General features: G+C 41.1%; 1 gene segment (V, D, J or C); it reads right to left on the bottom strand.

Moving 5' to 3' along the window:
* LOC101433711 (Ig mu chain C region secreted form-like) overlaps positions 1-19,901 on the bottom strand; it is a 62,268-nt gene that overhangs the window by 23,132 nt on the left and 19,235 nt on the right. Inside the window, 1 exon segment of the C gene segment in view lies at positions 1,561-1,577. Coding sequence covers positions 1,561-1,577 — 17 coding nt within the window.

Below are 19,901 nucleotides of genomic sequence, written 5' to 3'. Positions count from 1 at the left end.
AGCCAGACCCTGCTGTGGGGTCATCCAGTAGTGTAGGGTCATGAGTCAAGGGTCAAGTTTGGGCTGCCCACACCCCAAGCCCATGTCCAGGCTTCCTCAGAAAAGGTTGGGGATCCCTTGGTGTTTGCTGGTGGTTATTTCTGTGCATGGCCCCAAATCTTGCCTCTGCGGGAAAGGACCACTGCTGTCTCCCTGAGGTTTTGCTCCAGTCAGGGGAGTCCTTGCCAAGGCCAGAGGGCAAGAACATGTCCAGCTCACCTCAGAGGGGCCAGTCCTGATGTCCTCAGCATGAAATTGACTTACCATGGGGCATCTGGTGTTCTCCAAGTCAACCTCCAGTAAGTGCTGGCCAGAAACAAGGCAGAGTACAGGTCCTGCAGGCACCACTTCATGCTCTGATATCCAGCCCTGACTGTGTGCCAGCTGGCTACCATGGGGCAGTTTCGGATGCAGCCTTCCTCACAATGGTAGCTCCCACTATGCCTTCATGACCCAGAGCTGCCCAGAATGCCCCAGGCAGTATAGCCCTGCCTGGAGGTGGATGTCCTTGGCAAGAGAACAGTCTACCCTGGAGAGAAGTTTCTGTCTGTCAATTGGGCCTGACCACCGGGCCTTGGTCTGGGCACCTGTGGGGACAATTTCACGTGGGGCGGTCACTGTGATCTACAGGTATTGCCACCATGCTTCAGGCCTGCACAGAGTCTGATTTCACCTGGACCACACTTGGACCTCCTCTGTTCAAACCTTGATCTTGTCTGGCCTTGGATGTGGGGTGGGTGCTTGGATTCTTTTCTGGAGCTCTGCATACCTTCAAAGTCAGTTTTCAAGGCTCTTTTTTCTTTCTTTTTTTTGAGTTACATTTTACTTTAAAAATTTTTTTTATTTTCTTATTTTTTTATTTTTTATTTTTGTCTTTGATTTTTTAATGTTACATGCAAAAAATATGAGGTCCCCATATAACCCCCACCTGCCTCACACCACTCCTCCCCCCATAACAACAATCTCCTCCATCATCATGAGACATTCATTGCATTTGGTGAATACATCTCTGAGCACCGCTACACCTCATGGTCAATGGTCTACACCATAGCCCACACTCTCCCACAGTCCACCCAGTGGGCCTTGGACTCTTTTAATCCTGCCCATTATCAGGACAGGCTTGTCACAGGTTGGGACCTGCCAGTCCCTTGTGACTGAACTCAAGTCTAGAGGTCATGTGCCCTTGCTCAGTTTAGGTCCTGCACTGTCCCATGGGACCTGGCCCCTGCATTTAGCCTCTGTGGGCACAGGGGTCCCCCTAAGGGGAGGCAGAGGGCTCATGGAGGGACTTTCAGCTCTGCCTGAGCCCCTGGATTATCCACCATGATAGTGTCCAATGCTATAAGCATCCTCCTGCCTGCCCTGCTCCTGTTAGGCCTGGCTTATCCCTGTTTAGTTCCTGCTTGGCCCCTGCTTGGCCCCCTGCTCAGCCCTCTTACCCTGCTCTACTCCAGTGGGGATCCCCCAGTGTAGTCTCTCTCCTTGGAGCTAGTATTTGCTCTGACATCTACCACAGTGGTAGCCACTGTAGTAGTAGCACAGTGATAGGGTCTGGTACTAAATCATTCTGGCATACTGTGTGTCTGTGTGCCCACCCCACCCCTAGATGGTTTCCTGGTGCTCCCCACAGACACCCTGTGGACAGAAAGAACGGAAGAGAGTGGAGGCTGGAGGAAGTCTCTGCATCCTCTTCCTGGGTCCCAGCACTGCCCCTCCAGTTACACTTTGGCCCTGCTTATTACCAGTAGCCTGTAATTTCAGCCTCGTTAAACAGAACCACATGGTCCTGTGTTGTAGTCCCTAGGATTTTCACTCTGGAGCCCATCCCTCCCATGGCCCAGAAGTCAGAGCACAGTGGCCTTGAGACCTCAGTCTCAAATGGGCAAAGTGTAAGCCCTAGATCAGAGGCCAAATGTTGGAGCTCAGAGCAGGGAGAGCCTGGGGAATTTCTGTGGGGGGTCTTTATACTGTCCCTGTTTGCTGCTATGGGGGTTGTCAGTGTAGTCTTCTGGACCCCAATTTGGCACACCATGGCAATAACTGTGCCTGGGACACTGAAGGTGGGGCCTGTGAGGGGTATCCAGCAAACAGCAGAAGTCCAGGCAGTAGGTCAGCACATTGGGGTCAGGGGAAGCTTGGATTTGTTAGGGCAGAGCAGGGTTCTTAGGGAACCTGGCGATCTGCTCAAGGCTCAAGCCAGGGCTGGAAGGAAATGCATAAGCTGATAAGAAGTCTACCAACCCCGGGGGCATAAACCCAGCTTCTGACAAGGAGAAGGACCAACTCATGGTTGCAGGTTCTGATGACCCTAGACTCAAAGCAGCTATCTTGGCTTTGGATGGGGTGGCAGATGCCGAGGAACTCTCTGACCCTCTAGAGTCAGGCTGAACCCCTGAGGGCCCCAGGTCTTGCGAGTGCATTCCTTGCTGGGAGAAGAGGGTTGGCAGGCAGTGCTGCTAGTAGAAAGAATTACATCTGCAAAAGCTCTCAATCATGCCTGGAGCACAGTGTAGGTGGAAGGAAGTGGGACCTGGGAGGAAGGAGGGAAAAGAAAATTGTAGGTGCCAAGCAGGCCCAGGAGAAGGACAGTTCCCTACACCACTGTCCATTGCTTCTGCCACCAGCCAGTGGCTGGGCCTTCAAGGGCCAACCTTGTGGCCTGACTCAGATCAACCAGGGAAGGGCCCAGGTGGGGTGAGGTGTGGGCTCTGCCACTGTGTCTATGAGTGAGGAAGTCAAAGTTCCTGCTGGCCCACAGCCTTCTGGCTCTGCAGATGATGGGGCAAGGACTACATGCACTCTCAAGGGCAGATAGGGAGTTCTGTGTTGGATATGTAGTGCCTGGGAGGGGAGTGCAGGGCAGAGCTGGAGAAAGCAGGGCCAGGAAGACTGGCACCAGCACCAAGCCAAGTGGCAGAAAGACCAGAGCCAAAGGGCAGGGCTGAGGTCAGGGACAGAGGGTTTCCCTTGGACAAGAAGGATAGTAGGTGTTGGAAGAGAAAGCTGAGCATGGCCAAGTGGCTCCATGTCTACTGGGCTGAGAGGGGTTGAGGAATCCTAGCTGTACTGTGGGGTGGGTCATGTGCTGCTGGGGTACCTGGGTGTGTGTGCAGGGAGTCCCCTTAGGGAAAGCCTCCCTCTTGAGACTCTATCTCCCCCTGATTACACTGGGTGAATGTGAACCCACTCATAAGAGGGGTTTCTCTGTAGACCACTCATTGTGGGTTGAATGCTTGCACAGAAGTCTCTCCTGAAAACAGCACTGTAGGGATGCCAAGAGCACCGCACAAGTCCTGTTTCCAGGGGAGAAGCCCCTGGGTGTCCTGGGGACCATGACAGTCCATGGATTACTGCACTTGGACACAAGCTCATTGGCCATGCTGACCCCAGGAAGACCTGAAAGAGGCAGATGGCCAAGGCCTCTCCCCACCTGTGGAGGGGGTGTGGCTCAGAGCTGAGTGAGCTGGTGCAGTCCCAGGGGGTTTTCCAGCCACAGTTTTGCTCCTGGGTCTACCATTGTGGTAGTTGGAGTAACACAGTGGGAGGGTCCTTGGCCAAAACCACGGCATGTGGCACAAGCCACACTGCCCTGCTTAGGTCTCTCTGCCTGCCCTGTGGATGGTACTTTTCCTGAGCCCTTCATGAATTATTTCTGCCACTGTGGGTAGATGACAATGGTGTGGCCCCCTCTCATGTTCCTGTATCATCAGGTAAGGGCTTCAGGTTGCATCCACATTCTGCAGGGTAGGTAGGAAACAAACATCTCTCAAGAAGTGGGTCTCGTGAAAAGCACATCTCAGCAGGCATCAGTGCATTCCTTCCTGGGGTCTGTGTGGAGCAGGGGAGAATGGCTGGCCCTGTCCCCATAGAGCTATCCTTGTTACCCTATGCCTTTCCATTTAAAGGGCCTGCCCAAACTGGCACTACAAAAGAGAAGCACGTCTCTCAGTGATTAGCTGATTTATTGCAAGTGCACAAGCAAGTAACTGGAGGAATCTTCCCAAAACCAGTTCAAAAGAGAATGGGAGCTAGGATTTTTATAGGCAATGAAAGCAAGTAGGGGAGAAGAAAAACAAGTAAAAAATAAAAGTGATGACATTAGATCTTCCAAGCATCTTGTGAGGAGGGTACATGCAATTTCTCAGCCTTGCATTGTCTCAAACACATCAAACTGGTCTTCGGCTTCAGTGACTAATTAACCACAGTTGAGATATTGTTGTGCAGGTGCCTACATGCAAGGCATTCTTCACTCCTTTCACGGCTCACAGCTCCAGGGCATCAAGCTGTTTTAGTTTCTGAGGAAAATCACAGATTTACTGGGTCATGAGGTGCTCTTGACACCATTCTGTCTGATTTTGTTTTGAGATATTATCTTATTCCTGTAAACAGAACTGAAAAGGTCTGGTTAATATTCTTCAGGGAACTTAGTACAAAGAGTAAACTTAAGATTAGATAATTTTTAAAAAATCTCAGTTTTTAAGAAGGTTATTAGAAGATCCAAAGCTGCTTAAAAGAAGACATTTTAATAAGTTTATTTTCTAGCTAGTACCCTCATGCAAACTCTGTCTCCATGCATGAGTCCAGGGAAAGACACTTTTGGGGGACATGATGATTTCTGGGAGGTTCACTTTTTCTGAGTGTGTGCGCATGGATCCTTGATCAGTTTCCCCAGGTAAGGTTGCATTATGGGCATGATGCAGGATGATTCAGGGAGCAGTTCGGAGTGTTGGGATGATGCGGCCTCTGGGAAAATCAGATTCCAAGGACCCTGGGTGTGTTCAGTGTAATTGGCCCCGTTTTCCTGGAAATGACCCCAGGAAATGCAGGCAATGACAGGGCCCAGCTGGGCTAACTGGGCCAACTCTCCCCAGCCCCTTGCCCTACTCCCTGGCCTTAGGCTGATGACTGCTTTAATTCAGTGCCTCCTGGTCATGGATTAAGTGCACAGGGCCCACTCTGGGGTCCCTGCTCCCCACACTTCAGTGGAGTCCCCTCCAAAGCCACTCAAACAGTTCCTGACCCCATGCAAGAGTCTACCCTTACCTGCCTTCTGTACAGCTCCCCACAGACCTCTCCTCTGTGGGAGAAAACTCTAAAACCAAATTAATCAGCTGTCCCTGAGGGACATGAGACCTTGTCCCAATAACTCACATATGCTCTGGTGGTGGCCCCCGGGGCTGATGTGCTCAGGCGGGTGTGGAAGGCAGGCTGGCCTGGCTTCTCTTTGGGCCCCATCAAGAGAGGGGACCCTATTACCAGTCTCCTAGAATTGTCTGGAGGATGCACAGATAACCAGGCCCAGTCCCTGGCAAGGAGGGCAGCAAGATGGGCAGTGGCTGCACAGTTCTTAACACAGGTAGCATCATCATGGGAGGTACTACTGCATTCACAGTAACAAACATCTGATATTATCGTGTGATGACCAAGGCCTGGAGGAGGCCATGGGCAGACCCACATGTCCTTGTCCAAGTCTGGTCCTAGAGGAGCTGGGGATCACCCTGAAAGCTGAGCTACAAGCCAGGATGGAAGAAGCACATTCCCAGGGTGGGCCTGGGAGAGGCGGCTTCATCAATGGCCCCTAGTCTACCTGGATCCTGTCCTTGACTGAGACCCCTGAGAAAGGGCTCAGACATGGAATGGCTTCTTATTGAGTCAGCAGCTAAGGTCTTGTTCTCACAATGGATTGACCACCACTGAAGGAGGGTCTTCCTGAGCAGAAGCTGGGCCCACCTATTTGGTTTTGAGGGGTCAACGGGGTCAACCCACCATGGAACATTACTATGTGCATAGCCAATTCCAATAGAAGGGCCTGCCTGATCCAGGATCACAAAGGAAAACAGGATACTCAGTGGGAAAGTGGTTTATTGAAAAAACACAAGATAGGAAATAAGGGGATTGTCCCCAAACCAGTTTGAAGTGAGGATTTGGGATAGGGTTTTTATAGGTAAAGGACAGGGATAGGAGAGAAGAAAAACAGGTAATAAATGTTTCACAATTCAAAGTGTTGATGAAGGGGTGATATATGAGACCCCTGAATATTGTGACGTACATTTTGTAAGTTCACAGTCTTTACTATACACATTGTTTATGCATGTTCATGTATGAATGATACATTTCAATAAAAAAATACATTAAAAAAACAACAACAACAAATTATCGTGAATGTGCCACAATGATGAGAGATCGTTGCTGTGGGAGGCGTGGGGTAGGGGTGTGTGGGGTATACGGGAATCTCTTATACATTTTTTTCTTAGTATCTTTTATTTCTTTTTTTGAACACTTTTAAAATTAAGGTTAATAGATCACAAAGAACATTATATTAAAAAGCATAAGAGGTTCCCATATAACCCACTCCCCACCCCTCCACCTCCATCATTTTTGTAAATTGTATGTTTTTGAATCTTATATTTTTTAACGTAACATTTTTGTGGCTTATGTATCTTCAAAAAATACTATTAAAAATTATAGGGGTGGTGGGGTGGGAAGTGGGGTTTATGGGAACCTCTTATGTTTTTTAATGTAACATTTTGTGTGACCTATTAACTTTCAAAAAAGATAATTAAAAATAAAATAAAAAATATATATGGAAAACACACACACACACACAAAAATCACCTCTCAATCTCTCTATACTTCCCTTGCCATACACAACACTTTCTCTTTCCTTCCCTCTAGTTTATTTTTTTATTTTTTAATGTATTTTATTTATATAACTATTTTTTAGCAAAAATTTTAATGCAATAACATATAATGTCTTGCGTCTGTTCCTACAATATCTTTCAGGGCAACTCCAAGTCCCAAAAATGCCCGCATAGCACACCTCTTCTTCCCTCTCCCTGCAGTTTTGACCACTGTAGTTTTGTAGTATGTATTAAAGTCAAATAGTGTGATTCTTCCAATTTTATTTTTCTTTTTCATTATGTCTTTGGCTATTAGTCCTTCCAAATAAATGTGATAGTTATTTTTTCCAAATAAATGTGATAGTTATTTTTTCCAATTCAGTAAAAAAATGCATTGATTTTTATTGGGATTGCATTAAATATGTCCTTTAGTTTGGGTAGGATAGACAACTTAATTACATTTGGTTTCCTATCCATGAACAGGCAATATTCTCCCATTTATTTAAGTCTTCTTTGATTTCATTTGAGTGTTTTGTAGATTTCTGTGTATAAGTCATTTACATCTTTAGTTAAACTTAAGTTAATATTGTAAGTGGCATTTTTCTTAATTTCGTTCTCAGATTGCTCATAATTCATGTTTAGAAATGCAACTGATTTTTGCACTTTGATCTTTTAACCTGTGACTTTACTGAACTCATTTATAAGTTCTAGAAGCTTTGTTGTAGATTTCTCAGGGCTTTCTATGCACAGGATCATGCTGTCTCCAAATAGTGAAATTTTTACCTCTTCCACTGCAACTTGGATGTATTTTATATCTGTTTCTTGCCTCAGTGCTTGAGTAAAAACTTCTAACACAATTTTAAAGAGGAGCATTGATAATGGGCATCTTTGTTTCATTCCCAATCTCAGAGGGAAAGCTTTTAATATTTCACCATAATATATGATGTTAGCTGTGAGTTTTTCATATACCCTTTATCATATTAAGAAAGTTTCCTCTATTGCTGTCTCTTGCAGTGTTTTTATCAGGAAGGTGTTCTTTATTTTGTCAAATGCTATTTCTGCATCTATAGATATAATCATATGACTTTTTTTCTTTTGATCTGTTTACGTGGGGTATTGCATTGATTAATTTTCTTACGTTGAACCATCCTGGCATAACAAGGATGAAACCCACTTAGTCATGGTGTATAATTCATTTGATGTGCTGTTGAATATAATTAGCAAGTGTTTTTTTAAGGATTTTAGCATCCAGTTTCATTAGAGAGATTGGTCTGTAATTCTCCTTTCTTGTGTGTCTTTGTTTGGCTTTGGTATTAGGATAAAGTTGGCATCATAGAATGAGTTAGGCAATATTTCTTCTTTTTCTATAATTTTTGGAAGAATTTAAGCAGGATTGATGTTATTTCTTTTTTCTTTTTTTTAAAGATTTATTTATTTCCCCACCTCAGTTGTCTGTTTTCTGTGTCTATTTGCTAAGTCTTCTTCTTTGTCTGCTTCGTTTGTTGTCAGGGGCATGGGAATCTGTGTTTCTTTTTGTTGCATCATCTTGTTGTGTCAGCTCTCCGTGTGTGCGGTGCCATTCCTGGGCAGGCTGCACTTTCTTTTGCGCTGGGCAGTTCTCCTTACAGGGTACACTCCTTGCATGTGGGGCTCCCCTATGCCGGGGACACCCATGTGTGGCACGGCACTCCTTGCACGTATCAGCACTGTGCATAGGCCAGCTCCACACAGGTCAAGGAGGCCCAGGGTTTGAACCACAGACCTCCCACATGGGAGACAGACACCCTAACCACTGGGCCAAGTCCGCTTCCCTGGTGTTAGTTCTTATGGAATGTTTGGTAAAATTCACCTGTGAAGCTGTCTGGCCTGGGGCTCTTCTTAGTTGGGACGTTTTTGATGACTGATTCTATTTATTTACATGTGATTTGTCTGTTGAGTTCATCACTTTCTTCTTTTGTCAGTGTATGTTGCTTGTGTGTTTCTAGGAATTTGTCCATTTCCCATAAATTGTCCTCCTTGTTGGCACATAGTTTTAAAAAGTATCCTCTTATGACACTTTTTATTTCTGTGGGTTCAGTGGTGATATCCCCTTTCCCATTTCTTATTTTGCATATTTGCATTTCTCTCTTTTTTCCTTTATTAGTCAGTTAAGTATTTGTCAACTTTACTGATCTTCTTAAAGAACCAGTTTTTGATTTGATTTTTTCTTAAGTGTTTTCTTATTTTCCATTTTGTTTAGTTCTACTCTAATCATTGTTATTTTCTTCTTTCTACTTCCTTTGGGGTTACTTTGTTGTTCTTTTTCTAATAACTCCAGCTGTGCAGCTACCTTTGATTTTAGCTCTTTCTCCATTTATGGCTATGAATTTCCCTCTCAGTAGAGTTTTTGATGCAACTCATAGGTTTTGATATATTGTTGTCATTTTCATTCATTTCAAGGTAATTATTGATTTCTTTTGATATTTTCTCCTTGACCCAATGTTTGTCTAAGAGTGTGTTGTTTAACTTCCATATCTTTGTGTCTAATCTGGTTCTTTGGCCCTTACTGATTTCCAGCTTCATTCTATTGTGGTCAGAGATGTTACTTTCTATAATTTAAATCTTTCTGAGTTCACTGAGAATATTTCTGTGGCCTAGCATATGGTCTAATTTGGAGAATTATCCATGGGCACTGGAAAAGAATGTATATCCTGTTCTATTTGGGAGTAGTGTTTGGTATATGTCTGTTAGGTCCAAAGCCTCTAATGTATTATTCAAAGTCTTTGTTTATTGGTTCTCTGTTGAGATGTTCTGTCTAATGGTGATAATGGTGTATTATAGTCCCCCACTATAATGGTAGAGGCATCAATTTCTCCACTTAGTTTTTCCAGTTTTTTTTCCTCATGTATTTTAAGGTGTATAAATGTTTATGATTGTTCTTTCTTCTTGAAAGATTTACCCTTTTACTAATATATAGTATTCAACTTTGTCTCTTACAATAGTTTTTCATTTAAACTTTATTTTGTCTGATATTAGTATAGCTACTCCTGCCCCTTTTTGGTTATTGTTTGCTTGTAAGATTATTTTCCAGCCATTCACTTTCAACCTCCTTGAATCCCTGGGCCAAGATAGGTTTCTAGTAGACAGCAAATAGATGGGTCATATTTCCTTATCCATTCTATGTCTCTTGACTGGTGAGTTCAATTAATTAATATTCAGTATTATTACTCTCAAGGAATTACTTACATTAGCCATATTTTCTTTGGAATTATATATGTCATAAGTTGTTTTAATTTTTCTTTTTGTGTTTTTAGTTGTTTTTACCCTCTCCTGCAGCTCTCTGTCTCCTGTTTATTTTCCTTTTCACCTGCAGAACTCCCTTTAATATTTCTTGAAAGGAAGATTTCTTATTGGCATACTCTCTCAATTTCTGTTTATCTGTGAATATTTTGAACTTTCCATCATTTTTGCATGCCAGCTTTGCTGGATAGAGATGTTTTGGCTGGAAGCTTTTTTCTTTTAATACATTAATTATGTCATACCACTGCCTCCTTGCCTCCATGGTTTAGATGAGAAATCAGCATTTAATCTTATTGAGTTTCCCTTGTATGTGATAGGTCTCTTTTCTCTTACTGCCTTCAGTATTTTCTTTTTGTCTTGAGTAGTTGACTGTTTGACATGTATATGTCTTGGAGTAGGCCTTTTGTGATTCATACTCTTTGGGGTGCATTGTACTTCCTGGACATTTACATCCATCTCCCTCATTAGGGTTGGGAAGTTTCAGCCATTGTTTCCTTCAGCTCTCCTGTCCCCTTTCCCTTCTCTTACTCTTCTGGGATGCTAATAATGTGTATGTTTGTGCATTTTTTGTTGTCATTCAAATTCCTAAGTCCCTGCAAAATCCAAAGTCCCTGCTGGATTTTTTCTATCTTTTTATCAATTTCATCTACTGTCTGTCTGACTCCAGACATACTGTCTTCCACATCACTAATTCTTTCCTCTACCTGTTCAAATCTGCTGTTATGTGCTTCCATTGTACTCTTGACTTCTTGTATTTTGCCTTCCATCACCATCATATCTATTATCTTTCTATGCATGTTTACAATTTCTTTAGTATGTTCTCCCATTGTCTTCTTAACACCCTTAATGTCTTCCTTCAGTTCATTAAGTTGGCCTATGATATTTGTTTGCATAGCTTTGAAGAGCTGCTTTATGGTCTGCATCTCTTCCTGGCTTTTAGTTTGTCAATTGGACTGGGACATGTCTTATGGTTTCTTGATAGGGTTTGTAATTTTTTGTTGATATCTGATCCTCTCTTTATGTTTATTCTGTTGATTAGCTTCTCTCTCTACTCTAGGGTTTTATTTAGCTGATGTTTGTGTGTGTGTTAAGATTTCTCTTTGACACTTTGTTCTTCTTGTTCTATTTCCTTGATGATTTCTTTGTTCCCTTGAAGGAAAAAGATTTGGGCAAGTGATTGCAAAATAGATAATAAAAGAAAAAGCATAATAGTAATAATAATAATAAAAGTTAGAAAAGGCACGCATAATACCTAGGAAAATGAATATTTATTTCTTGTAAGCAGTGTAGAGTAACAGGAATAATCGAATGGGTTACCTACAATGTCATGGGAATACAAATAGAAAAAATACATATAAATGAATTAATAAGCCAGAATGATGAGGAGAGAGGGAAAGAGAAAAGAAAGGACAAAAAGGAAAAAAAGTTAATAAAAGAAAGAAAACAGAATAAATGAGTTATAAATATAAACAAGAAAACTTGAGGGCAAAACAAAGGGGGTTTGTAAGAGTAACAACAGAAAGTACAAGATAGGAAGATGAAAGAGATAGCTTTGGTAGACAAAATCAGTATATAAGCAGAAAGAGGGAAATCACAAAGGAGGAAGAACAGCAAACAAGAGATAAGCCAGCAGCATCACAGTTTAAAAAATGGGAGAGATGGGGAGAAAAAGGAGAGGAAAACAAGAAAACAAAAAACAAAAAAACCCAAACATGCAAGCAAGCAGTTAAACAAACACTAAGGAAGAACAATCTGACTTCTTAGGCTCCTGTGGAGCTTCTCAGGCTGCTGGTCTTCATCAATTACCCTGTACCCTTCCATCTGCAGTTTTTGAAGTGGGTTTTAGTGAGTGAGCTAAGTTAAAATTTTTAAAAAGTAACCTTTTTATTTGGAGAAATAAGAGACCCAAGATAAGTTAGCACAAATATAATCTCTATGTTTTCCCTGTCCTAAAATATCAGCTGGGTGCTTGATATCCCAGGGGATCACTGCTCTAAGAGAAGCCAAGATTTGATCTACGTACTTCATATATTCAAGGCAGAAACTCTCCTCTGAGCTAAAATTTCTCTTTTGGTCAGTTAGCTCTTCAAAAAATATCTAAGGTTTTATTTAGCTGCTGTTTGTGTGTGTGGGGGGTTAAGTTTAGCTCTTCAAAAACTATTCAAAAACTAGCCTCTAAAAGGCTTGACCCTGCCCTCTTTCTGTTTTCAGTGCTTTCTCTCCCATGACAGCAGGACTCAATAGTCTGTGGGAGGGAATCCCCCTCACCTGTCTGGGTCAGGTTGAGTTCACTTTTGAAATTCAAGTGGGATTCTGGTGATTGAATTTGCTGCAGAAAAAAAACCCTCAACTCCCTTTTAAACCACCTCCTCCCCCAGGGGCCCCTAAATATGCTCATGGAAACTTATTAAGCACTTCCTACTGCCCACTTCCCTTAGGGGAGTTGATATTTGATAGTTTTAGCATGGACTAGTCAATTACCTGCCTTGACCTTCTCTCAGGCCAGGTTCCTCTCTTCCAGGTCAGCTAGGTAAATCAGGCTGCCTCAGCAGATTTGCCTCTCTCCTCTTCCTGGTCAACCTCGAACCAACTGATATGATCTTCAAAGCTCAAGGGGGGTCCAGGCAAACAAACTCATACAAATGAAACCTCCATCCACCCTTTGCCAGTACCCTCCCACTCTTGGAGAACACCCCCTCCTGCTGGTTGGCTGGCAGGAGTCTGGGCTCAACGTGGCTTCTTGCCTTAAGAGTGGAGCTTAGCCTTCCCATCCCATCCCGCAGTTTCCAGCTCAGGGATAGAAACTCAGGGTTTTATCTTGAGCAATTTTCTCTTTGTCCAGCTCTCTTCAGAACAATACCCTAAAGCCTCTTGCTCAGTGGGTTGCCCAAACAGCTTACTCGGGCAAGATCTTACTCCCACTGCAGCTGTTTGTTGTGGGTTTTTTTTTTTTTTGTGAGGGGGTGAAGAGTGTGCACTTAAATTGACACCATCTTCTGTATTTGCTTTTGAAAACCACACTCTTACACAATCACTGGGTCAAATAAAAAATTAGAAAAGAACTCAGTAAATATCTAGAGACAAATGAAAATGAGAGCACAATGTATCAACAGCTGTGAATTGTAGTAAAGGCAGTGCTGAGAGGGATATTTATCATTAAAAAGAAGAAATAGATTAAATCAAAGACTTATCTAAACTACAGTTACTAGATAAAAAACAGTAAACTAATCCCTAAGTAAGCAGAAGGAAAAAAATAATGAATAGATCAGAAATAAATGAAATTGAAAGCTACAACAGCAAAAACTACAATGAAAAAGCAAATAAAGGAAATCAACAAAACCAAAAGTTAGTTCTTTGAGAAGATCAACAAAATTGTCAAACACTTAGTTAGACTGACAGAAAAAAAGAGAGAAGATGCAAATTTTAAAATCGGAAATGAGAGGGGGCATTACTACTGATTCCACAGAAATAAATGAGATCATAAGAAGATGATATGGACAATTGTACACTAATAAACTAGACAATGTTGATGAAATGGATAAATTTGTAGAAACACATGAGCAACCTACACTGAAGAGATAGAAGACGTCAACAAACCAAGTATAAGGTAGGTAATTAAATAGTCATCAAAAAACTCACAAAGTTGAAAAGCCCAGGATCAGATGGCTTCACAGTTGAATTTGACCAATAATTCAAATATGAATTAATAGCAATCTTTCTCAAATTCTTCCAAAAAATAGAACAGGAGGGAACTCCACCAAATTCATTCTATGAAGTCAACATCACCCTAATATCAAAAAGAAAAAAATGATAAGGAAAAATAAAATTGTAAACCAAGTGTTCACAAATAAATAGGTATAAAAATCCTCAACAAAATATTTGGTAATTGAATTTAACAGCATATTAAAAGAACTATAAAACATCATCAAGTGGGTTTTTTCTCAGCTATGCCTGAGTGGTTCAATGTAAGAAAATCAATATAATCCGTCATATTACTAAATTGAGGAAGAAAAGTCACAAGATCATCTCAATTGCTGCAGAAAAGGCATTTGACAAAATCCACCATCCTTTCTTAAGGCAAACTCTGTGAAAGATAGGAATAGAAGGAAACTTTCTCAAAATGATAAAGTGCATATATGAAAAAAAAACAAAACACAGGTAACATTGTACTCTATGGTGAAAAACTGAAAGATTTGCTGCTGAGATTGGGAAAAAAATAAGGATACCCAGCATTACCACTTTTATTCAATATTCTAGAAGTTCTAGATAGGAAATTTAGGCAGGAAAAATAAATAAAAGGAGTTCAAATAGGAAGGGAAGAATTAAAACTTTCACTATTTGCTGATGACATGATCCTATATTTAGAAACCTTCCCCCCCAAAAAAACACACAAAAAACTATTAGAACAAATAGATTAGTTCAGTAAATTGTCAGTGTTTTAGTTTGCCAGAGATTTGCCAATGCATATTACCAGAAATATGCTGAATTTTATAAAAGAGACTTATTTGGGGTAAAAGCTTACAGTTCCAAGGCCAAGAAAAGTAAAAGCCAAGGTAATATACAGGATGCATTTTCACCAGATCCAGCTACTGTTGACCTTGGCATGCTGCCATTTGGAGAAACAAAATGTCCACCAATCTCTTCCCAGGTTTAAGTCTTTCCATCCATGGTCAACCTTTCATCTTTTATTTCTTTGCTTCTCTGAAGTCCTTTTATTTATCTTTTAAAGTATTTTTTTAAAGAAGGTTAAATTTAGGTTGCATATATGTTACATTAACAATACAGGGGATTCCCATATGCTCCATTCTCTCCCCCTCCCACATTTTCTAACATTAACAACATCCTTCATTAGTGTGGTGTATTTGTTGCGATTAATGAACACATAGTGAAGCACTGTTAATAACTGTGGACTAGAGTTTACATTATAGTTTATACTTTCTCCTGCACAATCTTCTAGGTTATGACATTGTATATGATAGCCTGTATCTGTTATTGCAATGTGATGAAGAACAATTCTAATGTCCCTGAAAATGACCCTATTTACACATATTTTTCCCTCTCATTCACCTCAGAACTTCTAGTGGCCACTGACTTTATCAATGATAAAAGTTCTTCCGCTGCTAGAATAATAATATGTCTATTTTGAAAAAGTCTACTTTAGTCCATTTTTCATTCCCCAGTATTGAAGATTTTGGGATGGTGACGCCCACTCTTTTTCTAATTGAGAGGGATCTTAGATTCTGTGGGGCTGATACATGGAACTATCATGTTTTCAGTTTCAGACATTCTCTGTTCCTTGAGATAGGTGTCCTCCATCATCATTTCCTTGCTAGTTGTCTTGTTTGAATCCAGTGAACAGAAGAGTAAGTGTTCCAACTCTGATGAGAGTCAGGGTTCCACTTGCACATGGACAGAACAAAGATTTAAATCTCTGGAACATATTTTTAACAAGAATAGTGCTAATTATTCAAATAAAAGGGGCAGAAAAGTCATGTGTAGGGAAACTACAAATGATTCTAACTCTGTTACACTGGGAACCATATTTCTAAAGTAAGACCCACTTACTGGGTGATGGTTCCTCAGCTTGAATGTCCTATTTATAGTATCTGGATGTCTCTAGAGCCCTCAGGAGTCCCCCTATTTGAGGCACTGTTTACTGTGGCAGTCAATAAGATCCTGCTGGGGCATGTATAAGTTTAACCTCTGAAATGACCTCCTAACTCACTTTGAAATCTCTTAACCATAAAAACTCATTTGTATTGACTATTTCCACCTTTTGATCAAGGTCATTTTCTGGATGCATTGCTAGTTGACACTTGGTAATAATCCCTTGTTGCCAGGGAGGTTCATCCCTGGGAGTTATGTCCCATGCTGGGATGTGAGGGGAAGGTATTGTGTTTATATGCTAAGTTTGATTTAGAGAGGGCCCATTTGAGCAAAAAGGAGGCTTTCAGGAATATATATAATATAATACTATGTTAAGTTTCAATTTTACAAGAAAAGGTTCATAAATATAAACATCAAGTTCAAGGGTCTGGCATAATGGTCTGCCTTCCCTCACTGGGTACCACCCTTGTACCCAGGGGATTCTTCCATTTCTATTAGAGAATGTAGCAGAACTCCCAAGGATGGGAATGAAATATTCTTTGCATTATTGTGTGGCTCTCCACTCACTGAGGCAATGCCCCAAGAATGTGTGAACATATTCTTATACCTTAGAGGCATGCCTCAGGTGAAAGCATCCACAGGCATGCCTTCATCACTAACATGCACAACCTCTCCTACATTGCCACAATTGTGACAGTTCTGTGATCCAAATGTTCTCAAAATAACAAAATAACATTAATAAGAAAATGAAATAATATAGTTTTAAAATTTACAATAAAATACTAAAAATATTTGAAACTTCAAAATAATAAAAAATTAGACATCACGTCTTTTATTACCGTAAGAACTATCATCCTGAATGTACAATGACATTTCTTCTGTATATTCCCCCCACGTCTTATTTTTTCATTTTTCCTCCTAAGAAGTTTAAGTTACAGAAAAGTCATATAAAAAATATAGGGGATTCCCATATACCCAGTGCCCTCATCCTTTTCTCCTCTCCCCTATTAATATCATTTTACATGTAGCTTGTTCATCTATTATAATTAATGTACAAATACTGAAGCATTGCTACAAACCATGGTCAATGGTTTACATTATGGTTTACATTTTGGACCATACACTTTTTACAGATTTTGACTAAAATTATAGTGGCCTGTAACCATTATTGCAAGATCATGCAAAACAGTTCTAAGGCCTTAAAAATGTCCCATATCCCATTCTATGCTTCCCTCTCCCTCTCTGGGAACCTATGTTAACCACTGAGCTTCAATTTTTGAAGAATAAGAGTTATAATTACTTGCAGTAATATTGAAGGTTTGACATCTTCATCTGTTTACTTTTACTAAGCACTATCTATGTTCTTGAGGGATTCTTGTTCATCTAATTGAGAACATAGCAGACATCCCCAGGATGGAAATTTAATATTTTCTTGTTTATTGTATGGGTCTCCACCCACTGTTAAATATACCACTAGATGAACACTTACATATTCCATAGAAGCCTGTCTCAGGTACTCTGTGCCATATACCAACAAACCTGACACCATAAATCATTAACCCTCCATTGCCATATTTGCCAAAAGAACATTCCTAATAGTTTAGCTTTAATTACAGACCTGCAAATGCTCAGAGTTCACCTACTCCTTCTCCCAGTTCTCCCACCAGTTCCATGGGTAGCCCAACCCAACCTCCACATATCACTCCCCCTTACAGAGGAGTACCATTGAACCTGCACTGCTGTCATGCCCTTCGCTGCCCAACCACTCCCTTCCAACTTATTATAGATTTTGCCTATATGGGCATTAGTTCACCATCCTCTATTACCATTCTGTCTCCTGTAAACATATCTCCCAGACTTTAGTTCTTTGAATTTTCTCAAATTTGCTTAATTCATATCAATGAGGTCAAGTGATATTTGTTTTTCTGTGCCTGTATTACTTCACTCAACTAAAGGTCTTCAAGATTCACCCATGTTATCCTGGGTGTTACTATTGGAATCTTTCTTACAGCTGAGTAATATTCCATTGTACATCTATACCTCAGTTTGCTTATCTACACATCTGTTGATGGACATTTGGATTACTACCAACTTATGGCAATAGTGACTAATACCACTATGACCATGAGTGTGCATAAATCTGTTCTTGTCACTGCTTTCAATTCTTTTGGGTATATACCCAGCAATGGGACTGCTGAATCATATGGCAGTTATATAGGCTTCTGGAGGAACCACAGATGTCCTTCACAATGGCTGCACAATTGTAAATTCCCACCAGTAGTGGATAAGTTCCCTTTCCCACATATCCTCTCTAGCACTTGCAGTCCTCTGTTTTCTAATGGCTGTCAGTCTAATGGGCATAAGATGATGTCTCATTGTAGTTTTGATTTACATTTCCCTGCTGCTATTGGTGTTGGGCATTTTTCCATGTGCTCTTGAGAAATTTGTATTTATTCTTTGGAGAAGTGTCTATTCAATTCCCTTGCCCATTTTTTAAATGGGTTGTTTGTCTTTTTATTTTCAAGATGTAGAATTTCTTTATATGTGTTGAAAATAGACCTCTATCAGATAGAGGGTTACCAAATATTTTCTACCATTCAGTAGGCTGCCTTTTCAATTTCTTGACAATCTTTTTTTAAAATACAAAAGTCTTTAATTCTGAGGATGTTGGATTTATCTATTTTTTCTTATTTGGGTGTAAAACTGTAAAACCATTTCCTATTATAAGATATTATAGATATCTCCCTACATTATCTTCTAAGTGCTTTATGGTCTTGGCTCTTATATTTGGATTTTTGATCCATTCTTTTTTTCCTTTATTTTAGCAAAATTTTATTGTCTTTTTAAAAAGATTCATAGATCACACAAAAGGTTACATTAAAAACTATGAGGTTACCATATAGTAGAATACCAGTGAGTCCACTCTATTCCATATTTTATGCCTATATCCTGCAGACCCTGAGATGGCATTGTCCACTCTACCTCTAAATTGGGAGGGGGCTTAGATCCTATATGGCTGATGAATGCAATTCTACTGCTTGCAGTTGTAGATTCTCTTGGTTCCCTAGTGTGGTGGTTGACTATTCTCATCTCTCTATTAGCTGACCTGAATAAGTCCAATGAACCAGAGAGTAAGTGATACAACTCTGCTGAGGGCCAGTGCCCAGCTAGCACTGGAGAGTGCAGAGATTTTTTGTTAGGATGTGAGATGGTGATGCTTTCTCAGTCTTTGGGATATGTATATTCAGTTCTCCAAGTACAATTTGTTGAAGAGGCCATTCACTCCAAGTTGATAGGTTTTGTGGCCTTGTCAAATATCAGTTGGCCATATATATGTGGATCTATATCATAACTCTCAGTTCTGTTCCATTGGTTAGTATGTGTCATACCATACAGTCTTTACCACTGTAGATTTGTAGGATGTTTTAAAGACAGGTAGTAGGCCAGTGGTGCTCTGTCGTGGTCCCTAGGGGAGCAGCGACAGTCTCCCAGGTACAGTGGCGGGGACCGGGAGGGAGTGAGGGTTCAACAGTGAGCCCCTGATGCTAATGACTATGCTTGTGAGCTGATAAACCCAAAATAAGAACAAGGCCTAGAACAACTTTGTGCCTGGGAATTTCCTCCTGTCAGCCTTCATGTTACTCAAATGTGGCCAGTCTCGAAGCCAAACTCAGCATGTAAATGCAATGCCTTCCCCCCAGCGTGGGACATGACACCCGGGGATGAGCCTCCCTGGCAACGAGGGACGACTATCAACTACCAACTGATGATGCAACTGGAAAATGACCTTATACAGAAGGTTCAATGCGGATCAGCAGAATATCCATGTCTACATAAAATACCATGACTTTAAAATGCTGTTTGACCTAAAGCAAGGGGGAAATGGAAAGGAGAAATGAGTTTATATGGCTACGAGTTTCTAAAAAAGAGTCTGGAGGCTGGCAGAAGGTTTGCCCTCATGCACAACTGAGCAGAGTCAGAGAGACAGATAAAGCAGATACAACCCCCAGATATTGGTTCCTTTGAGGGCTAAAGAGACCCACGGGAGTTATGGTCATGGCCGATGGGGTTAACTACCAGGGCAGATGGCCCCTCTTTGGAAATGGTGTTTATGTGTGATGAATCTGGACTCAGATGGGATCTCCCTTCATAAGACTTTCATGCCAATGTGCTGGAGGTGCAGTTAATGTTGGGGTTTAAGATATATTTAGGGGATTTGAATCTCTGGACTGACAATGTGATAGCCAGATCCTGAGCCTCAACAGACTCCAGCACCTACAATCTGATTTATTGGACTTACCACACTCAGCTAAGATGGAGTTGAAGAAGGACAACCACCACACCATGGAGCCTAGA

This window comes from Dasypus novemcinctus, chromosome 16 (genome assembly GCF_030445035.2).
Source record: "Dasypus novemcinctus isolate mDasNov1 chromosome 16, mDasNov1.1.hap2, whole genome shotgun sequence".
Lineage (NCBI taxonomy): Eukaryota > Metazoa > Chordata > Mammalia > Cingulata > Dasypodidae > Dasypus > Dasypus novemcinctus.
The sequence above is the reverse complement of the archived record's forward strand: the minus strand, read 5'-3'. Positions and strand labels throughout refer to the sequence as shown.